This window comes from Halichoerus grypus, chromosome 13, assembly GCF_964656455.1.
Source record: "Halichoerus grypus chromosome 13, mHalGry1.hap1.1, whole genome shotgun sequence".
Taxonomy (NCBI): Eukaryota; Metazoa; Chordata; class Mammalia; order Carnivora; family Phocidae; genus Halichoerus; species Halichoerus grypus.
The window spans coordinates 86,428,667-86,454,407 of record NC_135724.1 but is presented as its reverse complement, the minus strand read 5'-3'; the positions used below and the strand labels follow the sequence as shown (position 1 = coordinate 86,454,407).

Genomic DNA, 25,741 nt, shown 5'->3' with positions numbered 1-25,741 from the left:
CTCTAGATTTCTGCAAGGAGGAAGGAGATGACAAGTGGGCCTCGTGTCATGGGCTCCCTTTCACCCACAAATTTTGGTAACAGGTCAGAGGCATGGCAAACGATCTAAAGGCGCACCCACTCTTTGCCAATCTGCAAGCTAGAACTGCTTATCTGGGCCAAATTCAGGAAGGCTGTTTACCAAGGAGGTGAGAAAGAAGTAACTTTTGACAAAGCTGCATTTCAAAACCTAATGAATGGACAAATAAAACAGGCCATTAAAAACACAAAACCAACCAAAAAACCCACCATAAACCAAAACCTACAGATAGGATGGCTCTTTAACAATCTGGGTAATAGCTAAAGCTTATCTCACTCTTATACTCATACAGAAATATGTGTATTATTAAGAATGAATATGTAAGACCAAGAGACTACCTTCCTAACATCTTTAGAACTGAGGCACACGGAAAATGCTGCTTAATGTGACAAGTGAAATAAAGCCAATGTCAAAACTTTCTTAAATCAAAAAGTATCTGTAATAATATGCAACTAATTTTTAAAACTGAAAATATCACCATCCTTTCACTGTTTCTGTCTCTCTGTTGCAGTGATGTCCAATCAGAACTCTTAAAGCATCTTTAATACTTTAAGGAACGTCCCCAAATCCCTCATCACCAAAATTAAAAGTATTAAACAGATCTTATTCTCTAAAATGTGCCAAGGAATGTCTTTTAAAAAGAGAATGAAAGAAGCAGGGGCACAGTGTTATAAGGACAGATGATAATACGGTGTCAATTTCAAAAAGTTTGGGGACTACTACTCTACTGGAATAGTGACTACTGGATAACCAAATACACACAACCCTAGATTTCATACCCAATCCACTTTATAAAAACATTATGGGTACGAGTTAGCGTTGTGTGTCTGCTAACAAATTTAGAAAAATTTCTAGAATTACAATACCCTAGAAGACAGGTATATCAAGAATCTTAAGTGCAAAATGTAAATCACACACAGCTAGCATCACACAGTTTCAAAAACACAGTTTCTGTGGCAAAGAGATTTTTAATATCTTAACTTTTACCTGTGCACTAAACTTTATCAGCACCATATATTGATTTGGAGTAGAGTCTCTGATGATTTTCATTTGTTCAATTACTTCATTAAATGGGGCGACAAACTTCATAAGGTCATGACTGGTCATTGTAGCAGGGACTGTGAGAATACACAGCATGGCACTGCGCCTCACATCTTCTTTTAAGGAGGTCATCTTACTAATAAGACAATAATTAGACTGTCTTGAATGGATGAGGTATGGTTAGTTCAGACAACACTAATTAGACAACTTTTATGTCCAAGAAAATAGAAAAAAAAAAACCTTGTTATACTTCACAGATTGATTTATACAGAGTGTTATAATACCTGAAAACCCACACGACCTGATTAATGCAGAATACCTTCAACATGTCTGCAACAGAGCTTAAGGTAAGCTGTGCAACAGTCTCGATTACACCCACCACTGAAATTTTACTGAAATATTTAACCTTCAGTTAAAGGCTTACTACAGTTATAAATCAGTGGTTTGTTTTATTCTCATTAGCTTTTTAATAATAAATTCTCATTAGGTAACTCAGAAGCACAACTCTATGTTTTTACTTTTTTTTTGCCCTTAAGTTTTAAAATCACTATTCTGGAAGTTAAAGAAAACTGCCCCCACAAAGGCAGAGAGGCAGCCACAGTATGACTCAATCTACAAGTTAATGGGCAACTCTAACTATGCACTTCTCTCAAGGGGTCTAGAAGAGGAGTGTTCTAAATATAAGAAAGAGAATTCAGAACTATGAAGATGTGATTCTGAAGATTACAGAAAGTGCTGTTGGGTTAGAATAGCTGGAATAGAGGAAAAAGAAAAAACCTCCCACAATCTAATTTGCTTTTGAAATGCTGCAAACTTACTTCAACAGGTGTGATCCCAAAAGGCGACCTGAGTATTCACTGTTTCCCAGTGGGGACCTAGCAAACACGTTAGGAGGATAGGCTTTAAAGAGATCAGCTACCAATTATCCAATGGGCTGAAGACCCAGCTTATAGATTATCCAGCCAAATGCTTCCTTCCTTTGGCTTCTTTTAAGTTTTGTGTGGACCACAAAAAAGATTAGAAGAGATGATGAAATTGTAGTCCATTAACAGACTTAACAGCTTTTTTAGTAAAGATTTGAGGGGATATGAGACTGCAATGATGTTATGAATCATTTATATATTTTTTTTCCTTTTTATCTTCCTTCCTTTTAATTTTCCAATCATCTTGCATGCCTGCCTTCTCAGGGAATATTTTCTTAGGTATTTTCTCAGTGTATCTACATGTTTCTTTTCTAAGAAGCTTTAACCCAATCTCTAAGATTAACCAAATATAAAACATCTAAGAATTCTCTAACATACAATATATGAAAAGTATTATCCTTCTGAAGCTTAAAATATCCACTGCTCCTCAGGGCAAGAAATATTTCACTGCCCTGAGACAAAAAAACAGACCAGTTCAAAAGGAAAAGGGTTTTTCTTACTTTGTCTTGTATAGATGCATAATACCATGAACTATTTCAACTGATGGGTTTCCACTAAAGAACGAAATCTGGTCTGGAAGCTGTTTGGATGGAGAATCGGGAGCAGCATTTATGCATTCTATACTTTGATCTTTACTCTTCTGTGCAGTGGGAGATGCTTCTGAAGACTTCCTTTCTTCCATTGTGGCTTTCAGCTCATCTTTCACAAATCAAAAAATTAGCAGATTATAAACTGATAGGAAATATGTGGAAGGATTCTAATTAGGTTAAAATTTTAAGTCAGAAAAATAAACTTCAACAGAGAAATTGTAACGTATTGCATTAAGAACCATATTTTACAGAACAGCCAAGTTTTAAGGGCATCTAAATTTGAAAGCAATCTTTGTCTCATAAAAATTTCAATAATACCCACAGAAACTTAAGGATGGCTCTTACATTTGGCAGTACCATAATAAAAGCAGATGTCTTCCATCATGTACTCTTAAATGGGACACTCAGGGCTATTAACTTGGAAAACCAAACCTACTAGTTCTAATCACCTCCACGCTGGAGATATAGTACACAACCAGGCTCTCAGTTGGAGTGAGCTGGCAGTGTGTGTATGGGCGGGGCGGGGGGGGGGGCGGCGGAGACACAACATGCTTATCTGGATTTATTCGTGATCTGCCACTAACCTAGATGGTAAGTAGCTCTCCTCACTGAATAAAGTTGTCGACCCACCTAGTTAGTATTAATTTAGGAGAAATATTTGGAGACGCCGAAGTGTGGCTTGACAACCTCATGTAAGGCACACAGGTAGTGAAAGATAAAAGTATGTTAGAGGTCAAAATCATGGGCTCATGGAATAACATGTGTAAGACAGGTAACCAGGGGCTTATGTTACACGAGTCTTGGGTTTTAGAAGCATACCTGGATTGGACTTCATGGTCTCAATGATCATATCTGTCATTTCTCGACGGCCAAGATGCTGATGTATGATTGCTGCTTTCTCCCCTGGTGACTTCCCTTCTAAAGAGGCTACAGCTGAGGCTAGTGTCTTCTTTTTGATCTTCTCATCAGACATTTCCCCAGCTAAGGAACACATGAATGATTAATATCTGATAATAAAACAAGTTCTCCACTTTCAATGTATCCATCGATAAGCTTCCCTTTTCTCTCTGCTGCCCTCCTCCAAGATAATATGATGCCTTTGCATCTCTCACTCACCTCTGGGGCTCCTCAGTGCCCAGCAGACAGTCAATAAACACCCAGTGCAATAAATTCAGAAATGCAGGGTTGTTCTAGTGAAATCATGCGTTTTTAAAGCAAATCACTGAGAATAAGAGCTTTAGAGAAGGTTCAACAGTGATTATGTCCGTATTGAACCAACATTTTAAGTAATCTCTGGTAAAGTGAGACTGTGCTGAGATCCAAATGAAGGTCTCGGGTCCATTAATAAAAATTCAAAAACCTTTAGCAGTAGTCTTCTTAAACACCCTGGGTTAGCCTCATGCCATGAATCATACCATGAAAATCTGTGATCACAGTCTTAAATCAATGAAACACACAAAAATGGAAAAGGAACTTCGAGACTCGATTGAAATACTCTGAACGTAAGTTCTATCAGAGCAGGAACCAGGCCTGTTCTGCCGACCACTGTACCCCCAGCACTTACCCCACAGTGCCTAGCACACCCTGGAAGGTCTTCAGTAGATCAAGGACTGACCTGTGTAGAGGTGTATTCGTGCCTAATGTCAATTTAGCTGACTTTCACAACTTAGGGATCACTTGTAGTTTTTGAAAGGTGCTTGTAACCCATTAAATCATATTCAATTTTTAATCTGCAGCTCCAAAATTCACACACTCAGGGGAGTTTCTTTTCTTTTTAAATTTTTTTTTTCAAGATTTTATCCATTTATTAAAGAGAGAGAGACAAAGTGAGAGAAGGAACACAAGCAGGGGGAGTGGGAGAGGGAGAAGCAGGCCTCCCACTGAGCAGGGAGCCCAATGCGGGCCCAATCCCAGGACCCGGGGATCATGACCCGAGCAGAAGGCAGAGCAGGCAGAGCGGGAGGCAGACGCTTAACGACTGAGCCACCCAGGCCCCCCTCAGGGGAGTTTCTAAGGACACCATCTCTACCTGCCCCAGGCCCCCTCCCCAAACCAAAAATATCCTCGTGATAGCTTTCCAAACTCTTCCTTTCCTTCACAGCTCTTTTCATGGATGTAATTCCACATTTATTCTGTAATTATTTAATTCACCTGTCTACCTCATTGAGCGGCCGGTGCCATTAAAGCAGGGACCATGTCTGATTCTGCAAACAACTAAAGTTCCAGCAGAGAGTGAGCATTCAGTAATTACTTCTTGAATAAATGTTATTGTTAGGAAATTGCTTAAGGTCCAAGGAACACAATCATAGCTGCATTCCCCACGAAGGAGGCTGTGTGTGGCTGTAATGAACAGCTCAGACTCTCAAGTCTAGCTCTGAGTTAGAATCCCAGTTTCACCACTTACAGGACAATCGTGGGCAAGTCATTTAATCACTGGGCTTCAGTTTCCTAACCTGTAAAAGGCGCGTACATTTACCTAACAGGGTTGTTGCGAAGAATTAAAGAAGATAATACACACGGGGCACCTGGGCGGCTCAGTTGTTAAGCATCTGCTTTCGGCTCAGGTCATGATCCCAGGGTCCTGGGATCGAGCCCGGCATCAGGCTCCCTGCTCAGCTGGGAAGCCTGCTTCTCCCTCTCCCACTCCCCCTGCTTGTGTTCCCTCTCTCGCTATCTCTCTCTGTCAATAAATAAATAAATAAGATCTTTAAAAAAAAAAAGAAGAAAATACACACAAAGTGTTTAGTACAGTGCTGCGACACAGAAAGTGTACAAACTTTAGCTATAGTTACCACTGTAGTTGCAGGCGCCTAAAGAGAAATTCTTCCAAAGAGGAACGATTTAATTAAACCACGAACCGTCAGCATCTCTGGGATCCAGTCGCTGCCCTCACAAAGCCTGGAGGAGAGCAACTTACACAACTTGACTCTAACCCAGGGTGGAGAGGGCGACGCGCCAGGTATAAACAGAGTGCCCGTGGGAAGGCACAAGGAGGGAGGGACCGGGAAGGGCTTCCCAGAGATGACATCCGAGAGGCCTATTTAGGATGGACGGAATGAGACGAATCTCAGCCACCTCTCAGCTTCTTCCTGACACAAAGGCCCTCGCCGCCGCCTTTCCCCGGGCGCGTACTTTGGGAGGGCGAGCCTCCCGGGCCCAGGCGCGGGGCCAGACGCAAGGCTGCGAGGCCGCGGGACTCACCGGCGGCGCTGAAGCCGAAGCCGGAGGGGACGGACGAGTGTTCCGCAAGCTCCAGTCGGATGACAACCAGTGACACACTCATAGGGCAGGCGCTGGCCGGCGCGGGCCCCGGCGGGCTCAGGCGAGGCTGGAAGGCGAGCTGAGAGGCCGAGCGGCCCAGGGTCGGCAGCGCTGCCACCGCCTCAGCGCCGCCGCCGCTGCCTCGGTAGCAGCAGCTCCGCGCGCAACCCTGCGAGCCACAACAGCCCTCACTTCCGCCTCCCGGCCGCCGTCGTCGACCCGCGAGGTTACGCGTGCGCGGAGCAGCGCGCGCTCCGATTGGATAGGGTGGCGGCCACGTGACTGGCGTAGCGACGCCGAGGTGAGTCTGCGCTCCCCGGACGGGAATCTTGAGGAGGTCGGGGAGGAGGAAGCTTACGGAGGTTGCAGGCTCCGGGTGCCCTTTTAGGCCGATCGGTGGGTTTGCGCCCAGGCCCGAGTTTACCTCTCTTGGAGGCCTTACCCTCAGGCTGCTTCCCGACGGCGAGGGGTCTCCGGGTCGGCGAGGTCTCCGAATTGTCCGAGGAACCGTGCCCTCTGGCGAGCTCTTGCCCCTTTGTTGTGTTTGACCCCTCGCTCTAGCGCTGGAGGGGTTGCTTTGTGTTAGCCACACTTTACAGATAGGTACGCCAAAGCGCAGAGAGGTGTCTTCGCCTCTCTGAAGGCCCTTGAGGAACAGGGACTCGATGGCACTGTTTCTGACGATGTCGAGGTAGGGCGGTGGGCTGGTTAAGCGCACGGTGTCGGGAGTTAAATCTGGGCCCTGCTCCCCGCTCCGTAAGTTCACAAATGTTTACTGCGAGCCTAAGCACTGTTGGGGTGGTGGGGATATTTTCGTGAATGAGATAAGCACACAGTTCCTGCTCTAATGGAGTCGACCTTGATCGGTTGTGTGACCTTGAGCTAGGTTTTTGACAAAAGTGGGATAATATACAGCCATGAGCATGAAATAGAGCCTGTGGCTCTACATATATCATTTTTTCTTAGATTCAGCTTTCTTTCCAGTATGTCAGACTGCTTTTAGCATATAGAGAGCCACAGTCAATACCTAAATGTCGCACACATGACAGGATGCTATTCCAATCATATGCTATAAGGATTTCTAGGATGCGTCACAGCACATCCTGGACTACATATGCATATAACATAACCACATGCTATATGTGTATATAGCTTGTGACTGCATCTTATGAAATATGTTTCAATACACACTGTTTATATCTCCCAAGTGGTGACAACCAAAAATGTACCCAGACCTTGCCAAATGTCCCCTTGGGACCAAAATCACACCCTGTTGAGAATCGCTGATGCATATGCCATATTCACATAGTATATGCATATAACCTATGAGACCTCATGAACTTTTTATAGTATACTACAATAGTAGATAACATTTTTATTTCTCTTTTTTTTTTTTTTAGAGAAGGAGGGGGGAGCATAGGGAGAGCGAGAGAGAGAATCTTAAGCAGGCTCCACGCCCAGCAGCAGAGCGCGACGCAGGGCTTGATCTCACAACCCTGAGACTGTGACCTGAGCTGAAATCAAGAGTCAGATGCTAAACAACTAAGCCACCCAGGTGCCACAGTAGTAGATAACATTTAATAGTGTGCCAGGTACTAACTTGAGTGCTTTACATACTTTATTTCATGTAATAGTAACTTTATGAGACTGGTATATAATTACTCCCATTTACAGAGGGAGGAGGAACCTGAGTCTCAGAGAAACTTGCTCAGGATCTCACACTTAGTAAGTGGCAGAGCTAGAATTCAAACCCAAGCAATCTGATTCCAGAGCCACACTCAACCTTTTTACTAAACCATCTTCTTTTTTCTTTTTTTTTTAAAGATTTTATTCATTTATTTGACAGAGAGAGAGATAGCGAGAGCAGGAACACAAGCAGGGGGAGCGAGGGAGAAGCGGGCTCCCCGCTCAGCAGGGAGCCCGATGTGGGGCTCGATCCCAGGACTCTGGGATCATGACCTGAGCTGAAGGCAGACGCTTAATGACTGAGCCACCCAGGCGCCCCTAAACCATCTTCTTAATACGTGACAACACACTGTGCATATTTATAAAACCATAAATTAAGTAGCAAGGCTACATTATCATACTAATCTCATTATTCTGAAAGAAGACAAATATTCTCTATGGTACAGAAGGAACATGCTAGTTCCAGAGAATAGTTAATGATGGGCAAGTTGGGCTTGTTACCGTTTTCTGTGGCTATCAACAACTAAACCTGTCCCCTGCCTTGCCCTATTTTCTGATTCATCTATTCATCCTTCCAACTCATTTATACTGAGCATCTGCTGTGTGTCTAGATGCAGTGCTAGGCCCCAGGGGGATGGGTATACACAAAGATGAAATATATACAAAGATGAAAAGATAAGATAGGCCTTGCTTTAAGGAGTTTACAATTATAGGAGCAGATAAGCATGAAAACAGTTACTGTGTAATGGAGTAAATGCTCTAGTGAAGGTATGGAGAAGAAGCAATAGGAGTTTAAGAAAAAAAAAAGTAGTACCAGAGCCTGCCTGGAAAAGAAAAAGCCTCAGGGTGCCTGGCCGGCTCAGTCAGTAGAACATGAGACTCTTGAGTTCAAGCCCCATGTTGGGTGTGGAGCCTACTTAAAAAAATAAAAATAAACAAAAAAAATGCTAAAAGCCTCTCGAGAGGACGTAAAGGTAAAGCTGAGGCTGTGATGTAAAAATGAGTGAAGTGTACAGCAGATGAAGTGGGAAAAGCTGTCACAGTGCACAGCTCCCAGAGCCTGGAGGTGGGAGAAACAGTGTTTTGCCACTCTGAACAGAGTGTTGGGAAGTGGCTAGAACAGAACCATCATCTCTAGTTGGAAGGAATAAGCAAGCTGGTCATGGGAGCATTGCCCACTCATCCATTAGTACCCTCAGTTGAGATGCAAGCCAGCCCTTCAGGCCCCAGAGACGCTTTTCATCGCCGTTAAGCCCTGACACAAAGTTTTTGAGGCTTTTAGAAGCCTATAAATAAACTCCTTCCATTATAAACTCTGGCCTTGGTGTGGGAACATAAGTAAAACTGAAAATGCAAATCAACCTTTAAGTTTTTCATTTCAACCCCCTCTCCCAGTTCTGCAAATTTCCAATTATATGAAAAAAACACTGTATCATCTCAAGGATTTACTGCTTGAGAACCCTTTCTTTAGAGTCTTCTATGGCTTACTGAATCCTGATGGCCACACTGAAGTGACTCCCATAAACTTATAGGCTGTCTTCCCAAACTATGTTGTCCAAACCCGATTTTTAGTAAGCTTTGAAGCTATAGAAATCACACAAAAAGTGCAAAGATTTTCATACAGACCTGACTGCAAATAGCATTTGCTTTCATTAATTTGTTTTTACCCCAGCTTTTTACTTCAGAGATACAGAAAAGTTGAAAGAATAGTACAGTGAATGATCTCTCACATACTCTTCATCATATGCCCTTCACCTAGATTGACTAAACATCTTGCCACATTTGGTTTATCTCTATCCCTGTATATAGGTATATGTCTATATACATATGTGTGTGTTGTGTGTGTGGGGGATGGTTTTTTTTTTTTAACTTTCTGAGAGTGTTGAGAAAAGAGACAAAGGGAGAACAGTTAGGAGGCTGTTGGTGTGATGGAGGCACCATCCGTACCAGGAGGAGGTCAGTACTGGGCATTCTGGGAGTATACAGGAGAGACTTCTCATCTGTCTTTTCTGGTAGCCAAAGGGGGTTTCCTGAAGTGATAGGTAAACTACAACCTAAAGGACAATTTGGAATTAGCCAGGTAACAGGTGGAAGGGAGCAGTCCAGGGCAAGGCAACAGCACAGGCAAAGGCATGGTAGCTGGAGGAGAACATCATGTGTTTAAAGAAGCTGCATATAGATTTGTGTGTCCACAGCATCCAGATTAAGGTGAAAAAAGAGGGAGAGTTGCTGCCAAGAGTAGGGGGCAGATCTTAGAGGGCCTCTTGAGACAGGCTAAGGAACAGAGTTTATCTTGAGGGCAGTGGGGAGCCATTGAAAGTTTTACTTTTTTTTTTTTAAGATTTTATTTATTTAATTGACAGAGACAGCGAGAGAGGTAACACAAGCAGGGGGAGCGGGAGAGGGAGAAGCAGGTTTCTCCTGAGCAGGGAGCCCGATGCGGGGCTCGATCCCAGGACCCTGGGATCATGACCTGAGCTGAAGGCAGACGCTTAACCACCTGAGCCACCCAAGCGCCCCGCCATTGAAAGTTTTAAATGGCGTTAGGATGTGGCCAAATTTGCAGTTTTGAAGGAGCAGTCTTAACTCTGCTTGAAGAGTGGAGAAAGAATGAGAAGGAGTTTGAGAAGAGGCACGGGGATCCGTTAGGAGGCTTATTGCAGTGATCTGTGGGCAAGATAATCTGGGTAGTAAGTGGAGAGAGGTCAATGGCGATTTTCAGGAGGAAGACGACAGCACAGAGCACATGGAATTGAGGTGGCCAGGTGGGGGACTGAGAGAAGTCAGGAGTGAACCCCAGATTTCTAGCTTGAGCAGCTAGCTGAATGGTGGAACCCTTTACTAGGCTAAGGAGCTTAGAAAACAGAGTAGTCCGGGAGGGTTCAATTCTGGTTGTGGTTTGAAGGGTCTGCGGGAGATAGTGGAGATGTCCGGTTGGCATGCCTGAGCTTCCGGATGGAGGTCTGGATTGGAGGCAGTGAAGGCAAGCTGTGCCCTGTGTCTTCTTCTCGTGCAGTGTTGGCCCCAACATGTGCATAAGGCAGCTTTTCCAGTCCTCACATCTCCAGTGCGCTTGGAGGGTAGCCTTCCTGAAACACATCCAGGGCAGGCACCAGCCAGCCAGGCGATGGGCACATTCTGGAGGCGGCACCTACAGAGCGGTGATTTTTGACATGGGTGGAGTTCTCATTCCTTCTCCAGGGAGAGTGGCCGCAGGTGAGCTCTACATTCTGTTTCACTTTTGGAGACTAGGGTCGGGGTAGGGGGAATGCAGTGTGTAAGGGGAGGCTGAGAGGAACATTTGGGCAGCTCTGCTGTGAGTACCCTTCATTTCCAGTTTCACTTCATGGTCTGTCTTCGCTGCTTCGCCTCCTACCATCACATTCTCATTCCAGCCAGCAGGAAGGAAAAAAGGCCCAAGAGCTGACCTACTATGGTGGCTGGTTGGGCAGTTCTCCATGCTAAGCCAACCCAAGTACAGGTTTTATATGCCCCTGAGTAAACATTTCCTATTGACCTGAAACATGAAACAGTTATTTTACCAGCAAAAATGAGTTTGTTTGGGAATAGCAAAAGAACTGCAGTTTGGGACAAGCAAGCTATGGCCAATACCATAGGCTAGTCTCACAAAGGAGAGGAACATTATTTTATGGAGAAAGAAGAGGAAATTAGGGCTTGTTTTGAACAGAAGTCCACTGGAGAAAGGCAGGAGCTCAGGGTGATGATGATTTCTCATCAGCCGAGTTGCTGGGGTAGTGAGTTCAGCATACATCTTTCTCCTGTTGAGGCCAGGAAGTGATGATCCTTTCCCATTGGAGATTCTGTAACTGACAGAGTTGGAAGGGCGCGAGAGCTCCCCCTTCTGGCCTCCTGGCTTCATTTCTGCGAGGATTCCCTTCTCACCTGACCCAGCTGAGCAAGCGGACTTGGAGAGCAGTTTTTTACCTCCCAACTGCAGCTGGGCCCTCATCCTCTCTATTCCTCTGCTCATATTCCTCTGGCATTTACTGCGGGGCTGTTCTGACCTCCCCAGCAGTCATCCTATTCCCCCCGCCACAAACCTTCATCCTTGGCCAACAGCTGAAACTCCTCTTTTTACCGAAAACAAAGATTACTGGACAGGAGTTTTCTCAACTTTCTCCAGAATATCTCGAGAACCTATTCGCTTCACTCACTCCTGTCTGCCTCGGCCCAGATTTCGATCCCTATCTTCCCCCACCTGCACCATCCCAGGAGCCTCCTAACTCCTCTGTCTCTGCCTCCTGGCACTCTGGGTTTTGTGCCACCTTCCACGCTGCCCCCAGAATTACCTTTCTGAAATATAGATCTTATCCCCTCACTCCCTTGCTTCAAATCCTTGAGTGCCTGTGCTTTGTCCCTTAGATTAAGTCCAGAAGTTTTTGCTTGGTATCCGAAGGCCTCTTGCAAATTAGCCCTCACGTCCTTTTGTCGCAGCTTTGCCCATGTTTCAGCTGCCGTGGACTACTTGATGTTCTTTAAACTTGCCAAACACATTTACACTCTTGTGTCTTTGCAAGTTCTCTCCCCTCTGCTGGCAGCTACCCTTCCCCACCCCCTCTACCTGTTCAAATCCTACTGGTACTTTTGATGGTAAGTTAAGCAGTGTAGGGACACCTGGGTGGCTCAGTCTGTTAAGCGTCTGTCTTTGGCTCAGGTCATGATCCTGGGGTCCTGGAATTGAGTCCTGCATCGGGCTCCTTGCTCAGTGGGGAGCCTGCTTCTCCCTCTACCTGCCTCTCGCCCTGCTTGTGCAGGATATTTCTCTCTCTCTCTGACAGATAAATAAATAAAATCTTTTAAAAAAAAGTTAAGCACAGTGCCTGGAGTCTTGTGTACTCAGTACATCTTGTGGTGGTTGTTAGTATTGATTTTAAGACTTCTCTTCTGTGAAGGCTTCTCTGACCTCCTCCCTGGGTAGAGTGTCCCCGGCTGGCATGTTCCCACATCGGTTTACCTCTGCCAAGGTGTGTCTGAGTTAGCAAACTTTTTCTGTAAAGGGCTAAGTAGGCTTTGCAAGCCATACCATCTCTGTCACAACTGTTCAGTTTTGCTGTTGTGGCAAGAAAACAGTGACAGACAGTAATAAATGAATGGGTGTCATTGTGTTCTAATAAAACTTTACTTACAAAAACAGATTTGGTTCCCAGGCCATATTTTGCATATCCTTGGTCTAGTTTATTTTTGTTTATTTTTTTTTAAGATTTTATTTATTTATTTGACAGAGAGAGAGTCAGCAAGAGAGGGAACACAAGCGGGGGAGTGGGAGAGGGAGAAGCAGGCTTCCTGCTGAGCAGGGAGCCTGATATGGGGCTCAATCCCAGGACCCTGGGATCATGACCTGAGCCGAAGGCAGACGCTTAACGACTGAGCCACCCAGGCGCCCCAAAGCTTTGTTGTTGTTTTTTTAAGATTTTATTTGACAGAGAGAGAGAGAGAGAGAGAGAGCAGGCAGAGGGAGAGGGAGGAGAAGGGAGCCTGTTGCTTGATCCCAGGGCTTGATCCCAGGACCCTGGGATCACGACCTGAGCCAAAGGCAGACGCTTAACGACTGAGCCACCCAGGCACCCCCTCCTTGGTCTAGTTTATACATCTGTGTAGTATTCCATTATATGGATGTACCATAGTTGATTTAACATTTATTATACATTTAAGTTTCTGGTTCTTTTTTTTTTAAGATTTTATTTGTTTGAGAGAGAGAGAGAGAGAACAAGTGGTAGGAGGGGCAGAGGGAGGGCTCCGCAGGGAACCCAACTCTGGACTTGATCCCAAGATCCCGAGATCATGACCTGAGCCTAAGGCAGACACTTAACCAACTGAGCCACCCAGGCACCCTCTGATTCTTTTGATTACAAGCAATTCTGCACAGCCTTATACATATTCTTTGCTGACTTATAGATCTATCTGTGGGAGAAATTCCTAGAAAGTGGAATTACTATATCAGATACACATTTAAAATTTTGCTATCCATAGAGGTTGTACTTTTTTCCACTCTCATCAACAGTATATGAGAGTACCAGTTTCCTTATGTGCTTGCCAACTCTCAGACCATAAAAAATGTTACACACTTGGGGCGCCTGGGTGGCTCACATGGTTAAGCATCTGCCTTCGGCTCAGGTCATGATCCTAGGGTCCTGGGATCGAGTCCTACATCGGGCTCCCTGCTGGGCGGGGAGCCTGCTTCTTCCTCTGCTTCTGCCTCTCTCTCTCTCTCTGACTCTCATGAATAAATAAATAAAACATTAAAAAAAATGTTACACACTTTAGTTCTCAAATTAAACAAGTATGATTATTTGGATTGAGCTTTAAAAGTCTTGCTATTCTCGGGGCACCTGGGTGGCTCAGTCTGTTAAGCATTGACTCTTGGTTTTGGCTCAGGTCATGATCTCACAGTGGTAGGATTGAGCCCCTCATCGGGCTCCGTGGAGTCAGCTTAAGATTCTTTCTCTCTCACCCTTAGCCCCTCCCCACTCTCCTGTGTTCATGCTTTCTCTCTCAGAAAAAAAAAAAAAAAAGTCTTGCTATTCTCGAAAGATATAGATCAGATTAGTAACATCGATTATTTCTGAAGGTTGAGATTGCTTGTCATTTTACTTTCTTTTTTTACACTTTCTATAGTCAGATATTTTCAGTGCACAAGCCCTACTTTATCAAAACAAGAAAAAATGTGTAAAGATTATGTCTTAGAAATAATTATGATTACCTTACATATTTTTGCCCCATAGCAGCTATATTTTAGAAAGAAAAAACAACCTTGTACAAGAAAAAGCAGCCCCTGTCTAAAGGTTCCCAGTGTACACGAATGTTGATCCATTCACTGACTGAGCTTCTTGTGGATAGAAATTTTCTTTAGTCCACAAAGACGGCATCCTCCAAGCGAACGTTCCCGTGTACCACCAGCCCCACTGCCATCCAGGATTACTACAGTTTACAAAATGACAGGCTTGTTTGCAAGTGCTGCCAGAATCCAGCTTATTACGCATGTATTTCCTTACCACATGACAGGACCGTGTGAGTGAGCCAGCTAATGAGAGACCCAGGAAGAAAATGCATAACGCAGTGTCCAGAGTCACGTCAAGCAGGTGGTAAGGACCTGACACTTAGCAGCTGCATCCCCTCGGTATCACTGTTGCCTTGGAGGCTTAAGGCTGAGATTTTGCATTTCCTGAATTTCTTCAGATTCCCAGCAGAATCCACCTGGCACCCCAGCAGTGCCTCGGGGACTGGTTCAGTAATTCCCCAGGGCTTCCCAAAGCCCAGCCATCTGCCAATGTTCTTCACTCATTGCATATTTTACTTCCTATAGAATGGGAGCTACAAAATCATATCCCTCCTGGAACTATACGGAAGGCCTGGATCTTAGGTGGCGAAAATGGGCCCTGGATGAAACTTATGAGGGGAAAGATAACAACAGAGGATTTCTTGCAAGAATTTGGGAGACTTTGCTCTGACATTGTGAGTGATAAACACATTTGAATTTACATACTCTTTTTCCCAAATGGGTGGATGCCATACTCACCCATTAAGTTGATTAAGCTGCAAATAAAAAAGTAAAAACCTAATAATCTATTGTAAGTTTTTTTGTGTTTTTTTGTAATATATCAAGTTTTTATTTATTTTGTTTGGTTTGGTCAGTTGGTTTTTTTCAAGTTTTTGTTTAAATTTTAGTTGGTTAACATATAGTGTAATATTAGTTTCAGGAGAATTTAGTGATTCATCACTTGCATATAACACCCAGTGCTCATCACAAGTGCCCTCCTTAACACCCATCACCCATTTATGTTACAAGTTTTTAATGTATTTCTTCCATCCCCAGGTACTCAACTTTAGCTACATATATGAATATGTAAAAGTATTCTTTACTAAGCTTCTCCATCAGCTGCTGTTCATCTGTAATAGGAGCTGTCTGCATAACGGCTTTGATTAGAAAGCTTATTTAAAGCAATAATAAGGGGTGCCTGGGTGGCACAGTTGGTTAAGCGTCCAGCTCTTGGTTTTGGCTCAGGTCATGATCTCAGGGTCCTGGGATCGAGCCCTGCATTGGGCTCCGTGCTCAGCGTGGAGTCTGCTTGAGATTCTCTCTCTCCCTCTGCCTCTGCCCCTCCTGCTCATGTTGTCTCTCTTCTCTCTCAAATAAATAAATTTTTAAAAATTTTTTTTAATTAAAAAAAATAAAGCAATAATAATATTGAACGTTTTCTCTGTACTATGCATTGTTCTAAGTTCTTTTTTTTTTTTTAAGATTTTATTTATTTGAGTGAGAGAGACAGAGATCATGAGAGCAAGCACTAGTGGGGAGGAGAGAGAGAAGCAGGCTCCCTGCCAAGCAGGGAGCCCGACACAGGGCTTGATCCCAGGACCCCGGAATCATGACCTGAGCTGAAGGCAGCTGCTTAACTGACTGAGCTACCCAGGTGCCCCTGTTCTAAGTTCTTTATTTACATTAACTCAAGTGTAAACTTCACAGTAATCCTACTAAAATATGATTTAAAATATAGTAAACAAAGTTCTGTGGATCCAGTGGTGGTAATGGTTGCACAATAACAAATGTACTTAATACCACCCAACTACACACTTAAAGTGGTTAAAATAGTAAATGTTATGTTATGTATATTTTACTACAATTTCGAATATATATGTAAAACATTGTGCTAAATGAAAGAAAGAAGCTGGTCAAAAAAGACCACATACTGTATGATTCCATTTATATGAAATGCCCAGAATAGGGAAATCTATAGGAAAAGAAAGTAAATTACTGATTTTCTAGGACTGAGAGTACTGGGAAGTGAGGGGTGGGATGGGTAATGACTGCCAGTATATATGGGGTTTCTTTTCAGGGTGATGAAAATGGTCTAAAATTGATTGTGGTGATGGTCACACAACTTTGTGAACATATTAAAAACTGAATCATACAATTTATGGGTGAACTGTGCGGTATGTGAATTGTATTTCGATGAAGCTGTTCTACAATGTGTGTGTGTGTGTGTGTGTGATCGTGTAAAATCGCAGACTTGCCTTTGCAGATTTTGAAATATGATGAGTTTTCAAAACCTGCGTAGGTTGAATTTAAAAATGAAAAATGGGTCCGAAACTGAAGTTCATAGTGGTGATGCTCAGGCAATAGAAAATCATTACATGTCTTCCGGATCATTAAGAATTAAATTAGATCTGCTTCGTGTACTTTTGGGGTTGATACTTTTGAAGATTGCCAATCCATGAGTGAAATAAGGAATTCATTTAAGTGGAATATTGATATAAATAGCTCCATTCCCTCACCAGAGGCGCTCGAAGTCAGTCCTTACAACCCTGTACACAAAGTTCTGCACAAGGGCCAAAGGAGAATTCCTTTAGGTAGCAATATTTTCTCTGTTGGTGATAAGCGGTTCCTCCTCCTCTTAATTATTGTTGGTACTGCTCTTCCCTCCCCACTTTTAGGCGAAGACTTCTGTACCTGTGGCCTCCTTTTTCTCTCTGCTGACCAGTGAGCAAGCGGCACAGCAGTTCCCAGTGATGACTGAGGCCATAACTCAAATTCGGGCAAAAGGCCTTCGGACTGCAGTCTTGAGCAATAATTTTTATCTCGCCAACGGGAAAAGCTTTTTGCCCCTGGACCGGAAACAGTTTGATGTGGTAAGCTTAAAGTGATCCAAACAATCAAAACAGTCTCTGTCCTTGCTTCCAGATGCATCATTAAACGCGGCCTTTTAGCAGGTCTTGAGTGAATGGGTTTTCTTATTCAGACGAACTTGACTAAATTAGGTTTAGACATAACAGGATGAAAAGAGGACTTTTATTTTATTTTTTATTTTTTATTTTTTTAAGATTTTATTTATTTATTTCACAGAGAGAGAGATAGCGAGAGCAGGAACACAAGCGGGGGAGTGGGAGAGGGAGAAGCAGGCTTCCCAATGAGCAGGGAGCCTGATATGGGGCTCGATCCCAGGACCCTGGGACCATGACCTGAGCCGAAGGCAGACGCTTAACAACTGAGCCACCCGGGCGCCCGAAAAGAGGACTTTTAAAAGGTTGCTGACCTCTCAGCAAAGTCCAGTATTTCTGGGGCTTGATAACTGGTTGAAATCTCAGCTTTAGAGACTCTTTCACATTCTGAATTTGAACCTTATTCCTCACATAACACACAAATTTCTATTGGCCCTCACATCTTAAAGGGCCTGTTGACCTTTTCTCTTCAAAGACCAACCCTGTTGGGGCGCCTGGCTGGCTCAGTTGGAAGGGTGTGCGAATACTGATCCCAGAGTCATGAGTTCGAGCCCCATGTTGGGTGTAGAGATTAAATAAATAAATATATTTTTTAAAGATTTTATTTATTTATTTGTGGGGGGGAGAGAGCACAAGCAGGGGGTGCCGCAGGCGGAGGGAGAAGCAGGCTCCCTGCTGAGCAAGGAGTCCAATGTGGGACTCGATCCCAGGACCCTGGGATCATGACCTGAGCTGAAGGCAGACACTTAACTGACTAAGCCACCCAGGCGTCCCTAAATAAATATTTTTAAAAAAGATAAAAAGCGGCGGGGGCACCTAGGTGACTCAGTTGGCTAAGCATCTGACTTGATTTTGGCTCAGGTCATGATCTCAGGGTTGTGAGATCAAGCCCCTGCTTAAGATGATTCTCTCTCCCTCTCCCTTTGCCCCTCCCCCCTCAAAAAAAGAAAAAAAGACCAATGATGTTGCCCTCTATTCTGTGGCATTAATCCTGAGACCAGTGCTGTCTAACAAAACTTACTGCAGTAATGGAAGTGCCCAGTATGGTTGCTACTGGTCACATAACGCACTTGAAGTGTGGATAGTATCACTGAAGAACTGAATTTTATTTCGTTTTTATTAGTTTAAATGTAAATAATCACATATGGCTGGTGGTTACTGTATTGGATAGCCTGGTGCTAGACTACCCAACTACACTGAGCACATACTGAGATGGTCCTCTGTGCCAAGAGGTTACTGTAGCTATAAAGGATTCCCCACTTCCCCAAGAGAAAATAGATCATCATCCTGGGGTAGGTAGGAATTCGTTATAGATGACCTGCTTAAACTTCAGTTAGAATATAAATTCTTACGGAGCAACGTTACTGTGTGTGGGGCGCTGGCTAGGCGTGAAGGGTTACTGTGTCAAATGTCACAGGCAATCCTGGCCCTCTGGAGGACGCGCTTGCTGTGTTTCAAGTGCTCAGTCACCACATGTGGCTAGCGGCTACTGTATTGGACAGCGCAGACACAGCATTGCCATCACTGCAGAAGGTTCTATTGGACAGTGCTATTTTAGAACATAAAATCTAGTAGAATTGACAGGCAGAAATTCAGAGCACAAAGGCTGGAAATTAACCTCCCAGCCTAGTGCTGTTTTCACCTTCCACATCTTCCTTCCTTCTTGTAGAAAGCCCATCAGAGATAGAGTCCTCTCCCCTCTGGACACCTTGCCTGGCCCCCACCTGCTTTGATTGTTGGTTTCCCCGCAGTACACACACAGACATCTTCCAGGCTCCCTCCCCACGAGCGTTTGGAACCTCAGCCAGATTCAGTCTTGTCTCTGCAACTTGCAAACCATGGACCGTGCTTTGCTGCCTTGAACCTCAGTTTCCTCATCTCTAATTCAGGAAGAGCAATTTCTTTGTTGTAGGGTAGCTGTGTGCACCCCACAGAGTAATGCATGCAAAGCTCCCTGCATGGTCCTGGCACGTGGCAGTTATTTTCAGAGATTCCTTCCATCCAGTGCAGCTATAGGAATGATATCTTCATCTGGACAACTGAAGCTGGTCAGGCTCACACTGAGCCCTCCAAATGAGGCTACAATTGAAAAGACCTATGAGCTTCTTGAAAAAAATGGACATGTTTATTTAGACTTCACAGGCTTTCTGGCATGTGCTTTCCAGCAGGTTTTCTGGTGGGTTTTCATATTTTAGGTCTGCAGGAGACCTGGAGTTTTAAAAATATTTCTTCAAGGCCAACGGTGTAGGTTTTTGTTCTCTAAAGCTCTAAGGCTATGTACAGATATACGTGCATGCGCGCACACACGTTTGATGGAATAGTGTAAGCAATCCTATAATCTCTGTCAACATTAGAGGCTGAACTCTTCAGTGTTATAGGAATCTGTCTCAGCTTTAAAAATTTTTTTCATCTAATTTTTTAATTAAAAAATTACTACATTGTTTTTATTGTTAAAACCCACATAACATAAAATTTACCATAACTATTTTTTTTAAAGATTTTATTTATTTATTTGAGAGAGAGACAGAGATAACGAGAGAGAGCACGAGTGGGGAGGAGAGGGAGAAGCAGACTCACCGCCAAGCAGGGAGCCCCACGTGGGGCTCGATCCCAGGACCCTGGGATCATTAACTGAGCCGAAGGCAGACGCTTAACCGACTGAGCCACTCAGGCGCCCCCATCATAACTATTTTTAAGTGTTCAGTTCAGTAGCATTAAGTATATTCACATTGTTATGAAATAAATCTCCAGAACTTTTTCAAGTTGCAAAATAGAACAGAAAGAAAAGACCAGGGATCTTATCAAACTTAAATCTGAAGAATTTTTTCACTTCCCCAACGCAGTGACTCTCAGCGTAGTGGCTTCTGAGAGATGTCTGCTCATGAGAACTTGGCCCTGTCCCCTGGGTTCGCCGCCCCCTCTCATCTGTCTCAGCCAGCACAGCCTCCCCTGCAGCACGGACCCTGGTCTGTGTCTGAAACACCCCTTGCTATGCACTATTAATGTCTTCACTATAGGGAGTTTGTCTTTTTTAGCTCATTCAGGTGCATAAGTAGAGAGTCCAATGTATTTAGGACATTTATTTACCTGAAAGGGCAGCTCTCACCCAACCTTGAATAATGCAGCCTGGAGTAGGGGGAGGGGCCCCCAGGTTTGTCCTTGGTCTTGGAGAGAGTGAGTCTTTCCAGGAGGGAGCAGGGATTGACATCTGTTCTCAGGGTAGACCAGAGGGTAGCGGGTCTAAGCCTCTGTGGCCATTTTAGGCCCACTTTCTTGGAGATGAAGCCCCGGGGACAGTGTGAGGACCTGCAGGGTTGCCTGGCACTGGAACAGCTTTTGCAGGGGGCTCCCGCACCCCCGGCAGCACCCCCCCCAGTTCCGGATCACATACATGGTTGAAGCAAGGTTGTCAGGACACAAGGGAGCTCTTTGCGTGAAAGGGATAGTAATTCTTTGCCACGAACAGTCTCTTTGGCATCCATCCTACGATGGGATTTATCTAAGTTGAGCATGGCTGTTTTGTGTTTTAACTTCTGAAACATGAACGTTAAGGTCATGCGTCTTTGGTAGTAGTAACCAGTGCCTTCTTTTTTTTTTTTTTTTTTTTTAAAGATTTTATTTATTTATTTGACAGAGAGAGAGACAGCGAGAGAGGGAACACAAGCAGGGGGAGTGGGAGAGGGAGAAGCAGACTTCCCGCAGAGCAGGGAGCCCGATGTGGGGCTCGATCCCAGGACCCTGGGATCATGACCTGAGCCGAAGGCAGACGCTTAACGACTGAGCCACCCAGGCGCCCTAACCAGTGCCTTCTTTCTGAAAAATCGGTGAAGTACTTTTCCTAAAGCTGAAATGTGCCGCTCTTCTGTGTAGGCACAACATCTAACATCAGTGAAATGCTTTGTCATTTTGGAACTCGCTCAACTTTCATTTAAAGTTCTCAACAACCACTACAATAGGTAAGATAGCTATTAGTATCCCCACGTTACTGATGAGGACACCGTGTCTGAACCAGAACTCTGGTTTTCTGAGCTTGCCCCTAGGTAGTAATGCAGTATTTCCACATCCAACTTGAAAAAGCAGCAACATTTGACGTCGTAACACTCTTAAGTTACTTGTTATAACAAATCTCAACTGTCCTTATAGTATTCTTTTCAAAAACTATGGCAGTACGCATGTGGGAGCACCGCCTTTTAGAGCCACCTCTCATTCCTGTCCCTCGCTCAGGTCGTGGAATCCTGCCTAGAAGGTCTCTGTAAGCCAGACCCCAGGATCTACAAGCTGTGCTTGGAGCGGCTCGGCCTGCAGCCTTCTGAGTCCATTTTTCTGGACGATCTTGAACTGAATATAAAAGCAGCCGCCAGCCTTGGCATTCACACCATTCAGGTAACGGGCACAATTTTGTGACCCCCGGCTGTGCACCAGGCCCTGGCCTAAGCATTTCTCTATAGTCCTGCTCACAATCATAGTTGTGTTTAGTGGTTTTCCCCCATGCTGCTGTAGTCTCATTTTTTTATTAATTAGGAAATTTATGTGACGAGCCACTCGCATTTTCAAAGGGAAGTAGGACAAACACATACTAAGAAGGCAGTTTGAGAACAGAATTACACAAGGAGGGTGGCTGGCAGGCTGAAGACATTTGGGAGGGTTGTTCTAGTGACGCTGTTCTGGGTGGGGAGCCAGCAGCTAGCAGCCACACGGACCACCCGGGTCGTGCCTTTGAAGAGTGAGAAGCCACATGAAAGGAGACCTCTGACTGGCTTCCCATGTTGGCGTTTTCATGATGAGGCAGCTGATGGGCCGTCGGGACAGGGTGGCACAGCATTCTGCCCTCCTGGCGTGAAGGAGCATCATGGACTCTTAACTGACACTCTTCCAGCAGAGAGCGTTTAATGTGGTCAGGAATTAAATGGGAAGAGGAAGCTCATCCTACAGCTTCCTCGTTAGCTGAACATCCTGGCCTCCAAAGCCCTTGCTCAGAGACCTGACTTCTTGGTTATCTCCCCCTAAAGAACTACCCTTTTAGAGAACAGACAGGAGGCCAGGTCAGGGTTGACTGGTGATTGATGTTCAATATTCTCTTTGAAACCAGGTTGATGACCCAGAGACTGCCGTAAAGGAATTAGAAACCCTTTTGGGCTTTACATTGAGAATGGTTATTCCAAACACTAGCCCTGTGAGAAAGACAGTGGAGATTCCACGAGATTCCTTGGAGAAGTACCTCAAAGACTTACTGGGGACCCAAAGCACAGGTATTTACATGATTGTATTTTGCTGACTCTCTCAAGGCTCAGCTTTCAGTCTGGTTCTCCCTTTCAAACCCCAGTGGAATATGCTGGAGACAGAGGCTGTGTGGTGAGGAAAACAGCCACTGGGCTCAGTGGATCCGAGTGCAGCCTTCAGTCTTGCCTGGGAAAAAGCATTAACCCCAAAAGGTCACGCGCTCCCTCTTCCACCCGAGAGTGTGGTGTCGCAGGGATCCCCCCTGGGACCTGGAGCCGGTGGTGTGTGCCCAGGGATGCTGGACTGTGTCTAATTGTTTTGAGATGACAGCCTGGTTTGTGAAGGTGACTTAAGAAGCTGCCTGAGTTGACAATGGGACAAGTTGTCTCCATCTCTTCAAAGGTCCCTCTTTCATTCTTTGAATTTCAGCCTCAGAAAAACAGCTGCCTCGGGGGCTTTTGAAGACATTTCCACCTGGTGGTAAAGTCTTGCCTCCACCCGTTAAATCCTTGAAAAAGACTTTTTGTGTGGAGCTTCACAGCTCTGCTCTCCAGGGACTGGATTGTTCTTAGGGCCTCTTGTACCGCCAAGGGGCCCTTTTGGAGCAGGCCAGCGAACTCAGGCCGACTCCCATTGCCTGTTCTCTGACCATGTGAGACAAATCTATGTCCGTAGTTCAGTCTTGTTGTGAAGCTGAGGGTTAATTAGGATGTTCCTGGGCGGGAGCCATAGAGTTCAGCCCACTGGGGTGGGAGAGCGCGTCTTGGGAAAGCACTGTGGTTCAGGCTCTCGGCCTCTGCAGAAGCTCCTTTCAGCCGTCATGCCAGTGTGAGGCGTGCTTTGGCCAAGTACGGGCTGAGGGACACACAGGGGCACTTTTCATGCTCAGGCTTAAAGCATATTCCATTTGCATGAGGGGCTGCCATGACCGTGCTTGTGCCTGATAGACAGAACCAAAAAGCTTTTCTTCGCAGAACAGGAGTTGGCAAGAGGGACAAAACTGGACACCTGTACAAAGTGAGAATGTGGTAGAAACGGAGTGGCCTTTGCCACACGGTAGTGGACCTGAGTTGGGGGGTATGCCTGGCACTCAGTCACTTCTGGTGCCGAGGAGGTGCATCCCAAATCAGAATGTTCTGCATCCCAAATGTGGTACTCGTTAGAAAGCAGGAATGCCCCGCTCTGTCCTTCAGAACTGTTTTCGTTTTCTTGGTTTTCAAACTCGCAGGCCCATTGGAACTCCTCCAGTTTGATCATGGGCAGTCCAATCCAACCTACTACATCAGGCTCGGCAACCACCAGCTGGTTCTGAGGAGGAAACCCCCGGGGACCCTCGTTCCATCCAGCCATGCAGTGGAGAGGGAGTTCAGGTAACTTCTCAGAGCTGGGGCGCCCTCAACCCCCAGCCTCCACAGCTCAGCCCCAAACTGACAAGCCCGCACCCTGTAAGAGACCATGACACATTTAAATCTGCAAGTGTGAACTTCCAAAATTATTTCCAATAAGAACATGTAACCTAATTTTATTCAGAAGTTTGTTTTCTCTTTTCTATACCTAAACCTCTAGAAAACCAGCCTTTTTTGGGAACCTCTGGGTGAAAAAAGGCATTTCTGAAATACTCATTAGTCTTACCCTTGAGTCTTAAAGACTTTAAGACCTTTAGTCTTATATTCAGTGGGGTTGAGGCCAAAACGAGTATGGCCACGAGGGGATAGTTGTTGAAACTGGGCGGTGGGCATGTGGGGTTTTTCATATGAACCTCTCTATGGAGGTATCTTTGAAATTTTCCATAATAAAATGTGTACAAGAATAAATGTATTACAACCCCTCCCAACCCCTTTGCAAATAGGAAAATTTAAACATAGTAGGTTGAAAAAAACCTAGCTCCAAACTCTTTGAGAATGAGATGAAAATTCTGGATGGGCTCCAGTGGGGGCGCCTACCGTCCTGGAAGCCTTTCTCTTCCTCTGCTCCCTTCTCCCTCCCAGCCCCGGATCCCCTGCAGGAGTGTTGCAGAGTAGTAAGGGAAATATGATGTCATCCCTTGGCCCCTTCTTGTTCTCACTGTTTACTGTCTGTCCTTTGGACTTTTTAGTTCCTGGAATCTGACTTCTCCAAGTGTTGTGGGCACTGGTGACTGATGGTTATGAAGCCTTAGGGGGTCATCAGAGGAGAAAACCTGTAGCTATTTCTGAGCATTTATATCTGTGCCCATGCAGGAGCAGGTCTGGATTTACAGGAAGGAAACCGTAAAAGTGTGAAGCCCCCCACTCTGTTCTTATGCATCCTGCTTGTGAACGCTCTCTGACCATTCCCAGAGGCACTATGGAATTCTGGGGCGCTACAGTGACACTCCAAAAATCCAGGAATGCAGAGAATTTCCATTTTAGGAAAGGAATAAAATGTGCATTCGAAGATGAAATCTAATATGGTATCTGCTTGTAAAATGCCAAATGTAAATTTGAACAATTTGGGGAATTTTGGAAAATAGCATGACACACTTTATTAAAAACCTCAGAGTAGTCACACTTTTAGATCTAATAATTCCAGTTAGAGGAATCTCTCTTTAAAAAGTAATTCTCGGGGTGCCTGGGTGGCTCAGCCATTAGGTGTCTGCCTTCGGCTTGGGTCATGATCCCGGGGTCATGATCGAGCCCTTCATCGGGCTCCCTGCTCAGCAGGAGGTCTGCTTCTCCCTCTCCACTCCCCCTGCTTGTGTTCCCTCTCTTGCTGTGTCTCTCTCTCTGTCAAATAAATAAATAAAATCTTTAAAAAAAAATTCTCAAATGGGAAAACAGCTTTATGCATTAATACGGCCACCACAATGTTGTTTATAATAAAAAATTGGAAACACCCTAATGGTACAATAATCAGGAAGTGATTAAACCTTAGCATATCTACTTGTTGCAACAATGACAACAAAAGTAACAGCCGACATTTACTGAGTGTATAGTATGCGCCAGGCACTATAATAAATGCTTTGGATGTATTGTTAACCCAAAGCATTATCACAACAACTCATAATATCTTACTGTTATGATCCCCATTTTACTGGAAAGGAAATTGAGGCTTAAAGACATTAAGCAACATCCCCCGGGATACACAACTAGCATGTGAGTGGCAGAGTTTGGCCTCACACCCTTGGGCAGTAGGATTCCACAGCCCAGCCTTAATGATTGTGCTGTTACTGCAGCCAACAAAAGT

General features: G+C 44.7%; 2 protein-coding genes across 11 annotated transcripts in view; one reads left to right on the top strand and one right to left on the bottom strand.

The window, feature by feature from the left end:
- BRAP (BRCA1 associated protein) overlaps positions 1-25,741 on the bottom strand; it is a 94,908-nt gene that overhangs the window by 23,786 nt on the left and 45,381 nt on the right. For 6 of the 7 annotated variants that reach the window (XM_078060960.1, XM_078060963.1, XM_078060959.1 and 3 more), the window contains 3 exons: positions 3,452-3,613; positions 2,543-2,741; positions 1,066-1,255 (listed from right to left, as the gene is read on the bottom strand). In XM_078060960.1, the coding sequence (XP_077917086.1) occupies positions 1,066-1,255; positions 2,543-2,741; positions 3,452-3,613 (551 nt within the window). Of the gene's footprint in view, positions 1-1,065; positions 1,256-2,542; positions 2,742-3,451; positions 3,614-5,833; positions 6,056-25,741 lie in introns of those variants that run through there. The other variant, XM_036080572.2, reaches the window with a different exon arrangement.
- ACAD10 (acyl-CoA dehydrogenase family member 10) overlaps positions 6,300-25,741 on the top strand; it is a 37,778-nt gene continuing 18,336 nt past the window's right edge. Inside the window, exons 1-7 of one of the 4 annotated variants that reach the window (XM_078060958.1) lie at positions 6,300-6,584; positions 10,596-10,795; positions 14,904-15,052; positions 17,033-17,227; positions 21,542-21,700; positions 22,407-22,566; positions 23,766-23,907. In XM_078060958.1, coding sequence (XP_077917084.1) covers positions 6,559-6,584; positions 10,596-10,795; positions 14,904-15,052; positions 17,033-17,227; positions 21,542-21,700; positions 22,407-22,566; positions 23,766-23,907 — 1,031 coding nt within the window. In that variant the 5' untranslated portion in view covers positions 6,300-6,558. The remainder of the gene's footprint in view (positions 6,585-10,595; positions 10,796-14,903; positions 15,053-17,032; positions 17,228-21,541; positions 21,701-22,406; positions 22,567-23,765; positions 23,908-25,741) is intronic. The other 3 variants (XM_078060957.1, XM_078060956.1, XM_078060955.1) reach the window with 3 other exon arrangements.